This window comes from Pseudochaenichthys georgianus, chromosome 19 (genome assembly GCF_902827115.2).
Source record: "Pseudochaenichthys georgianus chromosome 19, fPseGeo1.2, whole genome shotgun sequence".
NCBI lineage: Eukaryota > Metazoa > Chordata > Actinopteri > Perciformes > Channichthyidae > Pseudochaenichthys > Pseudochaenichthys georgianus.
The window spans coordinates 10,632,103-10,649,837 of record NC_047521.1 but is presented as its reverse complement, the minus strand read 5'-3'; the positions used below and the strand labels follow the sequence as shown (position 1 = coordinate 10,649,837).

Here is a 17,735-nt window from a genome sequence, read left to right as displayed (position 1 = left end):
TAGTCCACTTTAAACAGCATTATGAATGATCGTAATGAGGGTATCACAGCACTGAATGATTCTCAGATTTCTTGGATGCTTGAGTGTGATGCTAAAGTGCCTACAAATTGAGTAGTGAGTGTATTTTTTTGTATGATTTCTCTGGCGAGGCTGACATAAAGTGATTGGAAGGATTCAGGCTCAAGGAGACTTTGGCTGCAGCCGAATAGTCCATTTAGCTTAGGAACCTTCCTAACCGAGTGAAATGACCCGGAAGTCCCTCAGTGGCAGCCATGATAAGTGCCGTTCGAATTCTCTGAATTAAAGGAAAGGAGGTTTCAAACTTCCTTTATAACCTCCTTTAGCTTAGGAACCACTGGACCTCCCTAACCGAAAGGAGAGGAGAAAATGCTGCCCCACAATGCCTTGCAGCCGCAGCATTTGCGTCACACAACAGTCGGCCGTTCACGGAAACAAACGATTATGACGCAGAAATTATATCATGAAAGTTACGGTGCTTATTAAGCATTTTAAAACGTATGTGGTAAGTTGCCAAAGTGCTTTGTTTTGAACGTTCATCAGTATTATAATCAAAAAGAGAAATATGAACGTTAGTTTTTACTGAAATTATCAAATAAAGTCAACATTTCACTGAGCTGTGTGGAGTTTGTTCAACTTTTAAAAGATGTTTGAATGGTGATATACGCAGTGATAGATGTTAAGGACTAACGTTTATAATAAATACATTTGTATTGATTTTAATATCTTTTCATAGTTCATATAATCATACGTATTGGGATCATGTGTATTAATGTGGACCGGAGGGAGAGGGTGACGAGCATAAGTTTCACTTTCCTTTTTTATTTCAATTCCAACTTTGGTCATGAAGAATATGTTTCTCTGTTGTCCACGTTCATAAAGCAAAGCAGCAGCATCAGAGCACGGTGCAGAGTCTCCAGATGAGTTTACAGTAGTCCCTCGTTCTTATTAAACATCCATGTTGTCGTCCGCTGTATAGAAAACTGTGGTTTCCATAGTTTCCCCACAGCAGCAGACGCACATTTATGACCTCCACTGGCGCATCATAAACGCGTCGGATAGTGAAAGTGCATTCGGATTCTCTAAAGTACCGCAGTCTCTTCTCCTAAGTCCTTTTGAATTCTCCTGTCCACTATCCCTTAACCCCGTGACGTTTCACTCAGAGGACAAGGAATAGACGATAGGGTTAGAACTTAGGAGCTGATTTTTGGACTATTCAAATGCAGCCTTTAACAGGACGAGTGGCTGTGACTGCCATTGATCCTGTAATCTGTTGCAGTCATGAGTCGGCTCTTTTTCTGACTGAATAACACATTTTGAATGCAATTACACATTCTCACTAGAATATAACAGGCAATAACCAAACAACTGTAATAGGTTAATTTTATATCAATTAGTCAATTTTTACTTCAGTTAATCATTAAGTTACTGAGAAATCACACAAATGAATATCTAACACCAAAAGTTATTTAGATTTTTAAATGCATTACATGAAGAATAGCATGAACATTTGAAAAACTGTTTGCTTTAAACATTTTATTAAATAAACAAATTGTTTTGAGACTCATGATCTCAATGTTGTGTTCTGCATCTATGGTGATGATATAGTCGAAGCTGCATTTATTAATTTTGAAATTACTTTGGAAGATGAACAAGCAAACATGTTTTTATTTTATTTAAACTGAACCGGCATCTTTCACCAAGTCCAAGCGAGTAGTTTTTGTGCCCAAACTTTAACCATGACCCAGTCAAATCGCAAAAGTGATTTTCAGCAGCGATTTGTAATTGTTTTAAAAGCTTCTATTTATCGAAAGAAAAAACTGCATATTTTGTCCTTCTAATATGAAGGAGCTAATGGTATGTGTGATATAGGCTGGACAGTTCTAACAAATAGGCTTTTACTTGATTTCAAGACTGTGACACTGATGTGAACTTCACCACCTTATAAGCTCTGACTCACAGCCTCAGTACTGACCAGCTCCTCTCACTGAGGAAGTCATCTTCAGGCTGACCTGAATCCTTCCTGGCTCTCCTTTTACCAGGTTAACTGCTGCTGTTTGCATCTTAAATACCTGAGGAATCCAGATCCTGCTAATCCGTCCTTTATGGCTCAGCATGTGTCTGGTTACATCCTGGCTTGCTGGTCCTGATCTAGAGGGAGACTAGAAGAGATTTTACTTCCACAGTCGGGGTACAGTTACATGGGTTGCTGGAGATTACTTGGCGTGCAGTCTCTGCGTTTATTGTAAACCATGTAGGGGATGGTGGATGCAGATATCGTATGTCAGGGAGTATTCCCTTCATGCACACAGACACACATATAGGATCATAACTGTGGAGCTATAGTCTGAAATACTGAATACAGTTGGGTAATCAGCCTAGTGGAGTCTTTAGAGCCAAGTATATATACTGTATGTAATAACTGCCAATAGTAGTGGTAATAGTGGAAATATAATTCCTAGGGAGAACTAGTAGGTGTGTGTGTTTGGTCATTTGAAAGAGGTAAGGAAAAGCTTATGGAATATTAACACTTCATTTCAAAAATGTAATTTTTTAGGGGCCCTATTATGCTAATTGTCAGGTTTCATATTTGTATTTTTTTCTTTAATGTTCAAAAAGCTCTTTATTTTTCTCATACTGCCTGTGCTGCAGCACCTCTTTTCACCCTCTGTCTGAAACCAAAGCCCAGTCTGCTCTGATTGGTTAGCTGGCCGGCTCTGTTGTGATTGGTCAACTGCTTAGAGATGTCCCACCTCTTCGCCTATCACATACAATGTGTTGGAGCGCTAGCCAATAGAAGTGTTATGTAGGGTTGTCAGTTTGTTACGAAAGTCAAAGAAAGACTCCGATGGAGTTTCAGGCAGGGGGAGTGTGTTGGAGAGAAACTTTGGGATTTGATCCTTTGCAGACCATTTACATGCACAGAAACATACATAACACACTACAGGAAGGGAAAACCCCAAAGAAGCGTAATAGGGCCAATTTCATTGCTACATTTAAAATGTATTTATTGTTAAACAACGCTAATAACATAAATAGTCAATAGTGTAAAACTGTTTTTAAATTATGTGTAAACAGTAACTATGTTATTAGTAAATGATTACATGCACAACATTTATCTGGTGGGTTTTGAGATGTTGAACGAGAGGAAAAAAGTTCTGATTAAAAAAAATATGCATTCATTTGTGGACATTTCTTTATTATTTTCTTTATTTGTGAAAAAAGTTATCCTCTATGGAACAAAACTATTATTAAAATTAGCAAAAAGATACATTTCTCTTTAATTTAGTTTATAGTCTTCTCAATCATGAGTAGGTAAAGTTTGAAAAACCTGATAATTAAATGTTTTTCAAATCAAATCTAAAAGGTAAGTAGTAATAGGCAGTACAATTTAATATTTCCCTCTTATCTGTCCTAAAGTAAAGCACAGACTACAGAAGGAGGAAACTTTGATTTTCATTTTCTACTTTTAACAAGTGGCTGGCAGACTCATTGTCCTCTGATCCCGTGTTGTTCCAGTGAGAGTTGGTGTGAGATTAACGCCGGAAACTCTCCTGTCTCACCCCTAGCTCCCCCCCATTCTCCACCATGCTCTGGACTTTCTCACTGCAAGCCAGGTATTTTTAGCTGTGACATAATGCCCCTATCTCTCTCTCTCTGTCTTTCCCTCACCCTCACTCACCCATAGATCGTCCCTCCTCCTCTCTTGCCCCCATCCCTCTCTCCCCTAGCTTCCAGGGCTATGGCTAGCTGCAACAGTAATTGAGTGCTCAGGTTTCACTCTTTCAGCAGCAGGCTGAGAAACATGGCAGTGGAGGAGGCAGCAGACTATTTGGCTGAAGTAAGTCTCTACCGTGTGTACTCTACTGTAAAGTCAAGGAGCTCTGCGACTGTAAACAGACTCTCCTGTCCTGCTGCGTTGAGTCATGCTAACAGGATTTGGGGAATTTACAGCCGGTGTAGGATTTAGTGATGTTGTGGCGGTGAGGTGAGACGTTGAGGGGTCGTTGATGGGACGGGTGGCAGTGGCAACTGTGCTGCACCACTCTGCTGCAGTGTGTGTGTGTGCGTGTGTGCGTGAATGCTTATTTGCATTCCTGACTGCTTTACTTGGACCAACATTTGAAACATTTCTGCTGATTGCGTTTGTATGAACCTGTATATACAGTGTTGTGTTTTCATGTCGCACAGTGATGTGTATGGAAGCACCTGACCTTGGACAGTGGTGCATCCTCTATGTGTGTATGTGGAAAAGGGGGGAAAGAGCAAACAAGGAGAACTGAAGAGTACAATTTAGGGGGAAATGCGGATTTATAGGGAACAAAAAGGACTACAGAATAACATTTAGAGAAAAAGGTGGATACAAGAGCCGAAAAAAAGAGGACTGGGACATTTGGTGGAATACAGGGATAAAAGAGCAACATTGAACAAGACCAATTAGGGGGAAAGGAGGATTAAAAAAGATAACATTGAATGGAAAAGAGGGAAAAAATAGCAAATAGGAAGAACTAAGGAATGACATTGATTCTATAATAGAGGGAAAGGAGCAAAAGGAAAGAACTAACATATACATTTTAGAGGAAAACAGGGACAAAATAGCACAAAAGGAGAACTGTAGAATACTGTTCAGTGGACGAGGGGGCTTACATTGCAAATACGGAGAAGGTCATAATAACGTTTTGAGTAAACAGGGAGAGATTGATGTTAGAAATGGTTGCTTTGAATTAGTTAATTTTCATGATAAGTGAATCCACTTAGTTAGAAAGACAGACTCGTTATGAGCCCCTGTGATTGGAAAAGGTCTCCCTGAACATGGTGATATGTGATATACTGTATGCAGTAAAAGCTAGCTATCATCACTGACTTACTGCAGGGGGCCAAGCAGTCATTTAATTGATAGTCACCTCAGATATTTGCTGGAAATTTGCCACATTTGTATGACATGCCAAATCAAACCTAGCATGGATTACATTCAATGTATTATAGTGTTGAAATTAGTTTGATAGAAATGTGATGTTTCAGTCAGTTAAAAGGCTGTCCTGTTCACTATATCATTCTGTCTGTCTGGTGATATGAATGAGTAACAGGCTCGTCCCGCAGCGGTGTTGTTGGTTGGGGGGGCAGCTCCCATGTTGGAATGTGCGTAACTGTATGAGCGTGTTCCAGAAAAAGAGCCACCGTAGCATTCTTTGCATATCCCTCATGGATAAATAAAGTTACACTGGAGAACACAAGTTGTAACTCTGCTGCTGCAAACAACCAAGATATTATTCAAACTAGCTTTGCTGAACTGCGGTCTTTTTTTCCTATCAGTGTTCATTTTGGCCCCAATGAATTGATTGAAATGTAAGTTGGTCAAAGTCCTTAATGTCCAAAAATATCGAAATGGTAGAAAAGCCCAAGTTTTGGTCTATAAATTGTCTGAAACCACATGTTTTGCTTTTTTACATGGCCTCCACAATGGATTATCATAGCTGCTCTCAAATGGTTAAATTGCTTCAATTGTATTACTTACTTACTAATTTGGACGTTACGATATTAATGTGATAAACAACATAGTGACAAATGCATTCCTGGCTCAGACTGATAACCTAATGTGGCATAGCACCAGAGCTGGAGAACCTGAGAGGCAGGAAGAGTTGATGGCAGGAATCACAGCAGGAGCATTCATTTCATTGGGAAGACACTTTCATTGGTTCTATTTTTGTACTTGAAAGTTTATATGGGCTCTTAACCTAACATTACTGTACCTGCATACTGTACTGTCTGTTGTTGCTCAGCAATACGTTTATGTATGTTTCAAGTGGCAATATGCCTTCCCTTTTCTCTCTTTAGCTGCCTGAATAATGTTTTTATTCTTATTTTAACTTTTTTGTTGAGGTTGTAAAGCAATACAAAACCGGGCTCCCACATGTTTCTGAATAAAATCAACGGTTGGGTCGTGAAGTGCCACATTAGCAGTTCTAATCAGGAAACTAGTATTTTTAAAGAGGAAAATATTCAAATGGTTTATTTTATTTAACAGAAAAAGATAAGAAAATATGTATATCTTCAGTGCTATCTTTAGTTTGATTGTGATGAATAAATCTGATGTGCAGCTGTTGGTTTTATCAGTGGATTGGCAAATTCTCAGCTGGACTTCTGTGCGTTTTGGCTCCTCAGAGCCTGATGCTTTAAACTGGTATTCTGATATGCTCTGAGTTATGAGCGGTCGAGCCTGGTGCCACTTTGAACTCAAAAGGCTTGGCATGGTGCCTTACAACCTCTCTCAGGGTTTAGAGAACCTCCACAGCACGCCGCCTCACAGAGCGCGTAGCTTTCATAAGACAGAAACCCACCAAAGGTTTGATTGTGGATAAGAAACGTTTGCTGGCCTTTTCCTCCACTTGTGTTGCTGGTGTTATTTGTTACCAAACCAACATTTTCCACTGTGATACTGAAGGCCAGATTCAAGTCCTTTTGTTTGCTGCACCTTTCATTAAGTGTGCACTTCCACTCTTTGTGCAGTTAGCATCGTATTCATAAAGCTGGAGATAATTATGCAATCAGTCTGATCAAATGTAAGTCTGAACCACTTTTCAGTCCCTTAAATATTGCAAGTTATGCAATATAAGTGAAAAATAATGTCTGTATATCAACTTGTGGCTAAATATACCACTTTCCTAATTTGGTTAGATTGGCTGTGATCTATTGTTATCTCTGATGTCCATGGTAAAGAAACATTCATAATTATGTTTTGAAGTCATCAAAAAATAGACACTTCATATAAGCGTCACTGAGAATAATCAATCAATCAATCAATGTTTATTTATATAGCCCAATATCACAAATGTTACATTTGTCTCAGTGGACTTCACAGTGTGTACAGAATATCAGTATGACAATACGACACCCTCTGTCCTTAGACCCTCACATCGTACAAGGAAACACTTCCAGAGAAAACCCACAGTTTAAAGGGAACATGGGAGAAACCTCAGGGAGAGCAACAGAGGAGGGATCCCTCTCCCAGGACGGACAGACGTGCAATAGATGCCGTGTGTACATCGAAGAGATAATACATTTTACAGCGTAGACCAAATGAAATGCATGTGTCTGTAATAAGAAGATGAATCCACGAGGATGTCAACAATCCTGTGGGAGCCATCAGGGAAGTAGTGTGATGAGTCAGGCAGGACCACGGTGACAGGTTCAGCCAGAATAATCATGTTTTTATAATGTATTTTAGTGTCAAAGTACTCCAGTGATAGCTATGCGTAAACTAATGGGTATGTTATAAAGGAACTGCTAATAGCCAATTTAGCATACTGGTAATGGTGCTAATGTTCCAGTGTTTAGCCCATTTCATTTCAAACCTTTATTTAGCCAGATCGGTCCCATTGAGATCATAGATCTCTTTTTCAAGGGAGACCAGCAGCATATAGGTTCCACATGAAACATAAAACAATAAAGGACATCATACATTATATTTATAGGACACATGTACATAGTTAGCCCATACCTAACTCACTGACTCCATTGCAACATGACCTATATCTGTTCACTCTACAGCTATACAGATTCATAACAGTTACAAATCAAGTTTTATTGTTTCATAACAACAAAGTTAATGTATATTATGTGTGTTATACTGGTGCAGCATGTACTTGATGTAGGGACGGTCTACACATGAACGTCTTACCAGGGATTTCATTAGCCTTGTTACAGAAGATTGATAAAAACCACGTTAACATTTTAAATTCAACAGGGTCATACAATAAATAAAGAAATAAGATTCAGAAACATTTACAAAGACACCAATGGAGTTCATTATAATAATGGAAATAGGCTGAATTCAGGAAGTTTGTGAAATACACACACACACAAATACACATACTAAACCTGTGTGTGTGTGTGTGTGTGTGTGTGTGTGTCTGATGGCATGGCGTCGGATAAGCCCCCAGAGTCTCTGCCCCACAGAGTGGATGCTGACACCAGAAACACTGTGTGTGTGTGTGTGTGTGTGTGTGTGTGTGTGTGTGTGTGTGTGTGTGTGTGTGTGTGTGTGTGTGTGTGTGTGTGTGTGTGTGTGTGTGTGTGTGTGTGTGTGTGTGTGTGTGTGTGTGTGTGTGTGTGTGTGTGTGTGTGTGTGTGTGTGTGTGTGTGTGTGTGTGTGTGTGTGTGTGTGTGTGTGTGTGTGTGTGTGTGTGTGTGATGAACCCAGATAACATCCATTCAGTCAGTGGGAAATGAGCTCAGCTGTCAGCTTTAGCAACAATCTGTCTACAACAACACAGATCATGGTGCAGTGAGCATGACAGGACTGTCTGTAGCACTTCTATTTAAACTACCCACAAAGCCGAAGTTATTTTAATGCAAAGCCTTCATGTTTTTATGGCTGCAGTATTCCAGGAGCACATTCCAGATGTGTTTATTGTATCTGTTCAGTAAATCAGTTCCACTGAACCCTGGAAAGTCAATACATAATATAGTTGTTTCTATCTTTACTACAAAGATAACCATCTTTTACTGGTTTGTCTTTGATTGAGAATGACCCTCTTTTTGGACAAATATCTATTCATAAATACCGCTGAATATTTTGTATAATATGTTGACTGTTTCTGCAAATGTATATGTTAATATGTAATATGTTCAGCTCCCTGCTAGAGTTGACTTGAAAGAGGGTTTGTGAATGAGCCCAGTTGCAGAACTAAGAGCCGTGTGTGTGTGTGTGTGTGTGTGTGTGTGTGTGTGTGTGTGTGTGTGTGTGTGTGTGTGTGTGTGTGTGTGTGTGTGTGTGTGTGTGTGTGTGTGTGTGTGTGTGTGTGTGTGTGTGTGTGTGTGTGTGTGTGTGTGTGTGTGTGTGTGTGTGTGTGTGTGTGTGTGTGTGTGTGTGTGTGTGTGTGTGTGTGTGTGTGTGTGTGTGTGTGTGTGTGTGTGTGTGTGTGTGTGTGTGTGTGCTTTCCAGAGAATAGGTGGGTTGCTAGGTTAATTGGCACATGAGCAGAGGGTAATTGGAGAGTGCTCCTCCTCCGGTGTTACTGTGTACGTCTGGGTGTGGCTCACAGGAGCTCTGCACTGCAATCATGAAATCAGGGACTCACTAATGGTCTGCTTTTAGGCCTGTTTGTATTCCTTTTTTAAATCTAAATATTCTGAGGCATTCCTTGTTTCTACCTTGTATAACCTTCCTATCAACATTGGCTTGGATTAAGCAGCCTTCTTGGATTTTGAAAAACACACAGGCATGTTCTCTTTCACTCTTAACTTTCTTTGAGCTCTTATTCATCTTCTAAAAAGGCTTTCCATATGAAAGGTACCCTATGTTTTTGTCCAGCTACTAACATACGTGCCTTTTAAGGATTTATTCAACTTATCTCTCATTGCAGGGATTCACATGGATGAAGTATCAGCTTCTGACTAAGCATCCCAAATAATAACTAGCATAGAACAAGCTCTGAGCTCTTGCTGTCTTTACATAATTAACGCTTTTTTATTTTCACTTAACCCGAACGAAATCTTTATGGTTTGTTTACTAATTTAACATACACATTTCTTTGGTATTCCTGTACCTGCGTTGACCTTTGTGAAGTAAAGATGACAACATGCTCCTCTCTGTGTCCTGCAGACGGATATAAATGCCTGTTATCTGCGTTCAGCTCGGGCCGGGAACCTCGAGAAAGCTTTGGACTACCTGAAGAATGGAGTCGACATCAATATTTGCAATCAGGTGGGAAGCATGATAACGTCTAGTTCTAAGGGAACAAGAGTCTACCTGCACTTCATGGTGGTCTGTTTGTATCTTGTACTACAACAGTGCAGCTGCCAGTAAGGTCTGTGGGGCATTAAAGTGGTGATTAACCGAAAATGACAAAAAATACTTTCCCACATTTGCATTGGCTCCTGAATAAATAAACACTGTTTCCATGTGACACTATTGCCCTTAGCTCCACACTTCTTTAATGATTTCACGAGATGAATAACTTTGGTGATCTTTTCACATTTCTTATTGGGTCATCATCAGGTCGACATTTATCTACCATTTGGTTCTTAACTTAAAAGGCTTACCTGCAAAACTAATAGAAGCCCTACAGTAGCTGTGCGTCTTCTGCTTATTAGCAAGAGTTAACTTGCTCCAGAGGTGGGAGAAGTACTCGGATCTCGTACTTGAGTAAAAGTAGAAGTTACAGAGTGTAGGAATACCTACTGTTACAAGTAAAAGTCCGGCGACATACAGAAATATTTGCATCAAAATAAACGTATGTACCAAAAGTAAATTATGCATATTGCCCACTTTCATAGTCATAAACTGTATATGATATGTTTTGATTATAATTATTGATGCATTAAAGTGTTACTAAGTAAAAGAGCAGAAGATTGAACAGGATTAATATTCTTTTCACAATAAAGACAAACAAAAGGGTTTAATGTCTTTTTTTCTTTCTCTCCAGAATGGTCTAAATGCTCTCCATCTGGCCTCGAAGGAGGGCCACGTGGAGGTGGTGGCTGAGCTCATCAAGCACGGCGCCAACGTGGACGCAGCTACCAAGGTGTGTGTGCTGCCCAGGAGTGCAAACACACTCGATCCCTCACATACTGTCGAGTGCTGCGTCAGCTCCTTCCCAAAGTCACATTGCTGAAGCAGCAGGAAAGGAGATGAATGGCTGCGTGTAAACGGAGGAGTTTGGTGAACTGATGAAGGAATCATTTGGCCTTGTGGTTATTTGTTTCCCACATAATCTTAATTACATGACACTGATGCAGTTTCACGTAGCAAAGAAAATTCAATAAGTTGTATACACACAATATCTGTTGTGTAGTTAACTGGACAACTTTGCTGACAACGCTGACCCAAGTAAAGCAGATACTTTAATATTTAATATTAATAGTTTAAATATTTGATCTGACATTTGTTCAGAATGCTGTTATCATGGTCTAAATGACAGTGTTTACAAACGCTAAAGAGGGGTTATTGGCAGACAATAGAGGTCATGTGTGCGGAGGCTGGGACTTGTACAGTACCTGCCACAAGGTCTCTGTCATCAGTTTGGTGTTGGGCAGGACCTCTGCAAAGGTCGGTATGGTGATCAACTGGAGGTGGGGGTGTGACAGGTGGCTGTTGTTCTAGCTGAAGCTCAAGTCCTCTTGGATGCCAGTCTAGTTCAAGTTGAAGACAGGTTAACTAGTACGACCTTCTGGGTTACTGTCCTCCTTTTCACTATCAATGTTAGCATCCTAGCTCTTAGTGAGCTGTTCCTTTAGTTTGCTGTTCCACTGCTCTAAAATGTTTCATTCATGTTTGTTAGTGAACCGCTAGAGTATATTCTAAGGAAACATCAGTAACACTTTCAAAAGCTTGCCGCTATAACAATTCCAACAGTCCATCGTTGAATAACCCATGTTTATATGGGGGATGTACAGTATAGGGATGTCGGTGATACAGTTACAACCAGGGTTATACTGGCAGCGGTCTCCAGGAGGAATATGGCTGAGGGAATAGGGTTGTTCTGATCCGTTACCGTCATTATGGAAAAGTGCCTATATTTAATATGTTTACATTAAGAATGGATCAAAAGACTAGAATGAGAGAGATGTCTTTAGTAGTGACAAACCCATGTAGATGTATGACCCAACCCAAAAAGTGTTGGCGTGTTTCAGTTCTTGTTTTGGCTTTAGGGCCCACATGCACCAAGTTACGGTTCTGCTTGAGTGCCACCATCAGCAATGTGTTCAAAGGCAGCAAGCAGCCCTTCTTTGGGTCAATTTGTTTCATACATTCTGAACTCTTGGAGCAAAGTGGATGGACTTATACATCCAAATGAATGCCGTTTAATTTGTAAATAGGCATCTGTTTTTTAACAAATTTGTTATATCAACTTCATTAAGTGATAATAGATCTTTGTTGTATTTGATGCTTGTATCAGCGTTAAATAAAAAATCTAAATGCAGGTTTAGACATATATAAACCTGACGGAAAGCAGAACAGGAAAGCACCAGCTTTTGCTTCATTTCTGCATATTATGTCTATAGGAGGAAACTGCTGGCAAATTCAATGTGCTCAAATATTGTTGCATAAGCCTGCATGAATTGTGCTTTCTAGTCTTAATGCAGTGCAGCAGCATGAGAGGAAAAGAGAAAGGGCAGCCTCGATCCTGGAATGAGGGGCGGTGTTTATGTGGAGTTCCCATTGGCAGCAGGAATGACAACATGGCAACAGCTGCTGCTGACACACACACACACACACACACACACACACACACACACACACACACACACACACACACACACACACACACACACACACACACACACACACACACAACAGGTGCATCCATTAGAGGTTCAGTATATGGAACTCACCCTCATACCAACTCTAACACAATCTGCATGTACATTATACAGTAAGAGGGTACTTTCTTGACTGAGACCGCTCACCCTTCTCCCTTCCTGCTGCACGTTCATAGTAATGTCTTAATATTATGTTAAAGAACATGCTGACTGATTTTTCAGTAGTGATTCTAGCAAGTTTTAAATAATTTATTTAATGTAGGAATAAGATTTTTCATACAGGACAGAATTGTAGGATGAAACCCTCTTTAATTGTCACACATACATGCAGCACACAGTGAAATGTTGCCTCTGCATCCTAGTACTAGGAGCAGTGGGAAGCTAGTGTACAGCGCCCGGGGAGCAATGGGAGTGGGGGGGAGGGGGGTGTTCGGTGCCTTGCTCAAGGGCACCACGGCAGGGCCTGTTAGGGGACTTGAACCGGCGACCCTACGGCTCACAGTACAAGGCCCTACTGACTGAGCCACTTTACCCTTTACATTTTAAGTAATTTCTTTTTCGTGTGTGTGTTTTGTGTTATGATTATTTCCTATATTATCTAATTGCAATTAAGAAAATGACAAAGAAAATGGTACACATTTTAAGATATCACTGCTTTGAAATAACTGAGGGTCAGAATGTGTGTCGCATTTTTATTGCGGATTTGATCTGCCATCTAGTACCACATTCATGGGATTAAAATACATCTTAGAAGTTTATTTTACTATAAAGATCAAAAACATTTCAATAATAATTGTATTTTAGAATGGAAAAGCTTATTTTCATGGGTTTTCTAACTCAACATTTTCTAATAATTATCAAGTGATTTGGAACTACAGCTTCAGGTTTACTATGATAACAGAAATCAAATAAAGATCATGACCCTAAGGCAAGTTCGGAACTTTTTCTTTGCTATGATTTCAGAGCAGACATATTCTGAGATAATGATATCCCGGGGTGATTAAGATGCAATTAGAAATATAAAATGTACTCATATCTGATTTGAAGTTGAAAGTTATTAAAAGAAAGTTTATAGTGTGTATTTCCTGTGTTTCAAAGCAGAAAGGAAACACAGCTCTTCACATCGCCTCCCTCGCTGGGCAGAACGACGTGGTGAAGGAACTCGTCACCCACAGTGCCAACGTCAATGCACAATCTCAGGTAAGACACACACACACCCCTCAAAGCTCTCTAATTTTCAAATGATCTCTGTTGGAAATCCACGTTTGAGTGTGTGCTTTCATGCAGATTAATGCGTATACAACTTGTGTGTGTGTGTGTGTGTGTGTGTGTGTGTGTGTGTGTGTGTGTGTGTGTGTGTGTGTGTGTGTGTGTGTGTGTGTGTGTGTGTGTGTGTGTGTGTGTGTGTGTGTGTGTGTGTGTGTGTGTGTGTGTGTGTGTGTGTGTGTGTGTGTGTGTGTGTGTGTGTGTGTGTGTGTGTGTGTGTGTGTGTGTCAGCAGCTCTGCAGTGCTTCCTGGCCCACATTCAATCGTCAGCACACACACACAATTCAGAGGCCTGTATGAAGAAGCCGGAATTTCGCTTTGCGAGCTAACTTCAGGGAAAACTCTGGGTTTCCGGTCCTAGGACGCTGGTTCACTTCTTAGCGGGGTAGATCTCCATGGTAACTTATGCTGAACGGCTAGCCTGGTCCGGAGCAGGTTAGATTCCAGGCTAAGAGATCAACTCAGTAAAAGCACCTCCTGCTGACCAATCAGAGCTCAGTGTGCGGAGTTTAAAGCTATCAAGTCATATTACAGGATAAAGGAAATACAGAAAAACTGCCGTTGCAGGAAAGACGGCCAGGAAAAATCACCGACTGTGAACGTGAACATTAATAGAATATCACCTCCCATCTTCAGAGCAATCTGACTATTATAACATTAGCGTTAAGAAAGCTTACTTAAATATCTGCCACAAGTTAACAGAAGTAACCAGATCAAAGTAACATTACCTACAGTCCGCGGCACTGTGAGTGCAGACGTCGATGTATCCCATTATCATTCATATCACATCATAATGTATAATATATTTCCTTATCTGAGTCAGCTTCTTGAGCCGTTTCTGGCAGTGATATCATAAACCTGTTAATGTACGCATTCAAACACTTTTTTTTTACCAGCCGTATTCACCTCGTAGGTGCAACTCTGTGGCTTTGATCCTGGATAAAGTGTTTAAGTCATGGATGTTTAAAGTTGAACTTCTTCATATGTCTAATATTATAGTTCATTCAGGGAAGTGTGACGCTGTGCTGTCAGTGCGCTTCTTCATGTTTGTGATTGGTCAAATGTTGCTAGCCCCGCCCCTTTCATGTGAACGCGCACATAACTAGATAGGGCACACCGGGCTTGAGTTACCGAGTTGATAACCAGCGTTGTAGGACCGTTTAGCGAGAGCGCGTTTGTTTTGGATTAGGTAAGCCGGGTAACTCAAACATATCCAGGGTACAGTATGTTGAACTGGATTCTTAGTTGTTAGGGAAATAATTATCCTAGACTCCTAGATGTGACGTACAGGACCAACCTTGACGTCTGTTTATGTCCTTTAAGGACACAGGCTGCTTCAGCCAATAATGTTATTGTTCCCATTCTGTGACCGGTCAATACTAGGTCACAGATGGTCTTTGTTGTGGGTGGACTGGGACACTTCCTTCTTTGTTGTTTGTGGACTCCAGGGTATGACATATTCGAGGCCATAAGTGGCGGACGCAGGTAACTCAGTGTGCCCAACTGTCTAAAGCTATCTTATCAAAACATGTTGATTACTCTCTGTGAAACCAGTTAAATGGGCTAGCAAGAGAGAGGCGCTCCAGAATTGACGTGGCAACTCTCCCGTGCAGTCTCACCGTGACTGCTGTGACTTGTGATGTGAATGCTCTGGCCGAAACTCCAAATAAATCATCAGCGGTCTGACATCAAAGCTCCTGCTCTACCTTGTCTCCTTCCTGAGTCGATGACTCCCTTGCATTTCTACACAGAAGTTTCCTCTACATTAGTACAGGCCTCAGAGCTGCTGAGAGAATGAAGATGACGTTGGAATTGATCAGCGATAATGATTTGTTCTAAACTGAAAGTTATTAAAACATCATATTTAGTTGTATTTTTGTTAAAGAATACAGCGCAATAAGGAAAGTAGTGTGTAGAGATGGCTGGTAAATTAATAAACAATGTTTTTATTATAATGTACACGTTGATGTTTTCAGAAGTCTGCACAGCTACTTCACAATACATTAAAAGGAAAATGTAATACTTGAACAAATTATATAATCCACATTAATGTAATAGGTAGGGAAAATGTGTATTCTTTGTTGTTGTAATACTCAGTTTGTCCACAAGAGGCTTAGATGAAATACTACCTCATGTTCAAAAGGATTAAAATTCACCACAATACCTTCACAACCGTACAAGATGTAAACACAGGGCCGTCCCTCCCTACAGGCCGATCATGCAGACTGTGTGGGGCCTCACCTTGCGTAGGGGGCCTCGCCTTGCGTAGGGGGCCTCGCCTTGCGTAGGGGGCCTCGCCTTGCGTAGGGGGCCTCGCCTTGCGTAGGGGGCCTCGCCTTGCGTAGGGGGCCTCGCCTTGCGTAGGGGGCCTCGCCTTGCGTATGGGGCCTCGCCTTGCGTAGGGGGCCTCGCCTTGCGTAGGGGGCCTCGCCTTGCGTAGGGGGCCTCGCCTTGCATAGGGGGCCTCATCTTGCGGAGGGGGCCACAACTGAGCCGAAAATGCGGCACACACCTATGCGCTTCTGCAGTGCAATCAGTGTGGTGCGGCACGGTTTCGCCGCTGCGAGGCTCCACTAGCACCCCCGCCACCCCCCGACGACGACGACGACAACGCTCGCAAAACAGAGGGCCTCATCATATAACTTTGCGTGGGAGTAGTTTATTTTCCACTGCGTCTTCGGTCATCGCTGCATTTTGACTGTGAAGGTGCAATGACATATATTACAAGAGATTGTGTTGGTGCATTGACATCAGTGAAGTGATTTTTGGATCCTCGTGTTGCTATGGAGATCTGTATTCTTGGCCTTGTTTAAGTGTCGCACCCCACACACACACACACACACACACACACACACACACACACACGCACATACACTTCAACTGCAGCACTGCATCTGTTTTTATCTTTGCTGTTATCAGGTGTGAGGTATGCAGGGAGGTGACAGTCTGTACTCATGATAGCCTTCTGGGACAGTAGTTCTCTTGTTGTAGTTGTAGAGGTCATTTGGGATCTGATGCTAAAAGTACTGTATGTATAATAGCACAATATGATGATAAAGCACATTTTTGAAATTCAATAGAGAAACCATGTATAGATTTAAATAAACCCTAGTGGGAATGTCGGTTTTTGGCTGACAAAGTAAATTAAATACCTGACTTTGATGAACACAATGCACTCGAGTACATGTTGACTTCTTGGTGATACAGCAGAAGTCAATAGTTACTAACGATAAACAGACAGGAGTGGTGTGATGCACCTTAAAAAAACATGACGTTTGGTTTGATTCAGTGTTTTTCTTCTTCTCTGTTTCCCAGAATGGCTTCACTCCGCTGTATATGGCGGCGCAGGAGAACCACATGGACGTGGTGCACTACTTATTGGACCACGGCTCGAGTCAGAGCATCGCCACTGAGGTACCTAAACAAGCACAAACAGATGATACACAACGCATACACAACAAACTCCTATTTGCACAAAACAGCTTTAAATATCTAACCGTTATCACAACCCTTTATTTCGACTTCCTGTCATTACTCTGCAGTGTTATGTATGGCATACTTCTGTAAATGGTGAACACGTGGCTTCAACTAGTGTCTCATTTAGGAGACAAAAGCGGAAAAACATGAAGTTGTTGCTTAATTTAAGAGGAGATGATTAGGGTAGAATAAAAGAGAGACACAACATGACGAAGTATTCATTCAGAGTGACCTTGACTGTCTCTGGAGGACGGAACCATTGACGTAACTGAAGTCTGATATGTGTGTGTGTGTGTGTGTGTGACAGTGGGTGAGCAAGTGCTACGCTGTGAGTGTGTCAGTACAATCCATCATCTGCTCTGCTGTAGTAGCGGCAGACAGCCAACTGCCACTAAAACTCTCTCTGTCTAAAACACATTTGTGAAGCCAATGCATATTTTCACAAGTTTTTCTGTATGTTTATAGTTTGATTATAGTGCCAACAAAATAGCAGAGTTCCGCAGATACCATATAGCAAAACTATTTCCGTTTTGCAGGGGTGTAAGAAGTACTCACATACTTTACTTATTTAAACAAACATCTGAAATATGATTTTACAAGTAAAATTCCTGCATTTGAAATGTAACTTTCTACAAAAGGGTTATCAGTAAGATGAACTAAAGTCATAATACCTAATCATAAGTAAGAGTAACTCTAAAATAAGCCACATT

At 41.0% G+C, this 17,735-nt stretch overlaps 1 protein-coding gene across 1 annotated transcript in view; it reads left to right on the top strand.

Annotated features, from left to right (window-relative positions):
• The window catches only part of LOC117464691 (ankyrin-3-like), a 118,795-nt gene that overhangs the window by 16,547 nt on the left and 84,513 nt on the right, over positions 1-17,735 (top strand). Inside the window, 4 exon segments of the mRNA XM_034107264.2 lie at positions 9,623-9,724; positions 10,446-10,544; positions 13,384-13,482; positions 16,864-16,962. Of these exon segments, the coding sequence (XP_033963155.1) occupies positions 9,623-9,724; positions 10,446-10,544; positions 13,384-13,482; positions 16,864-16,962 (399 nt within the window).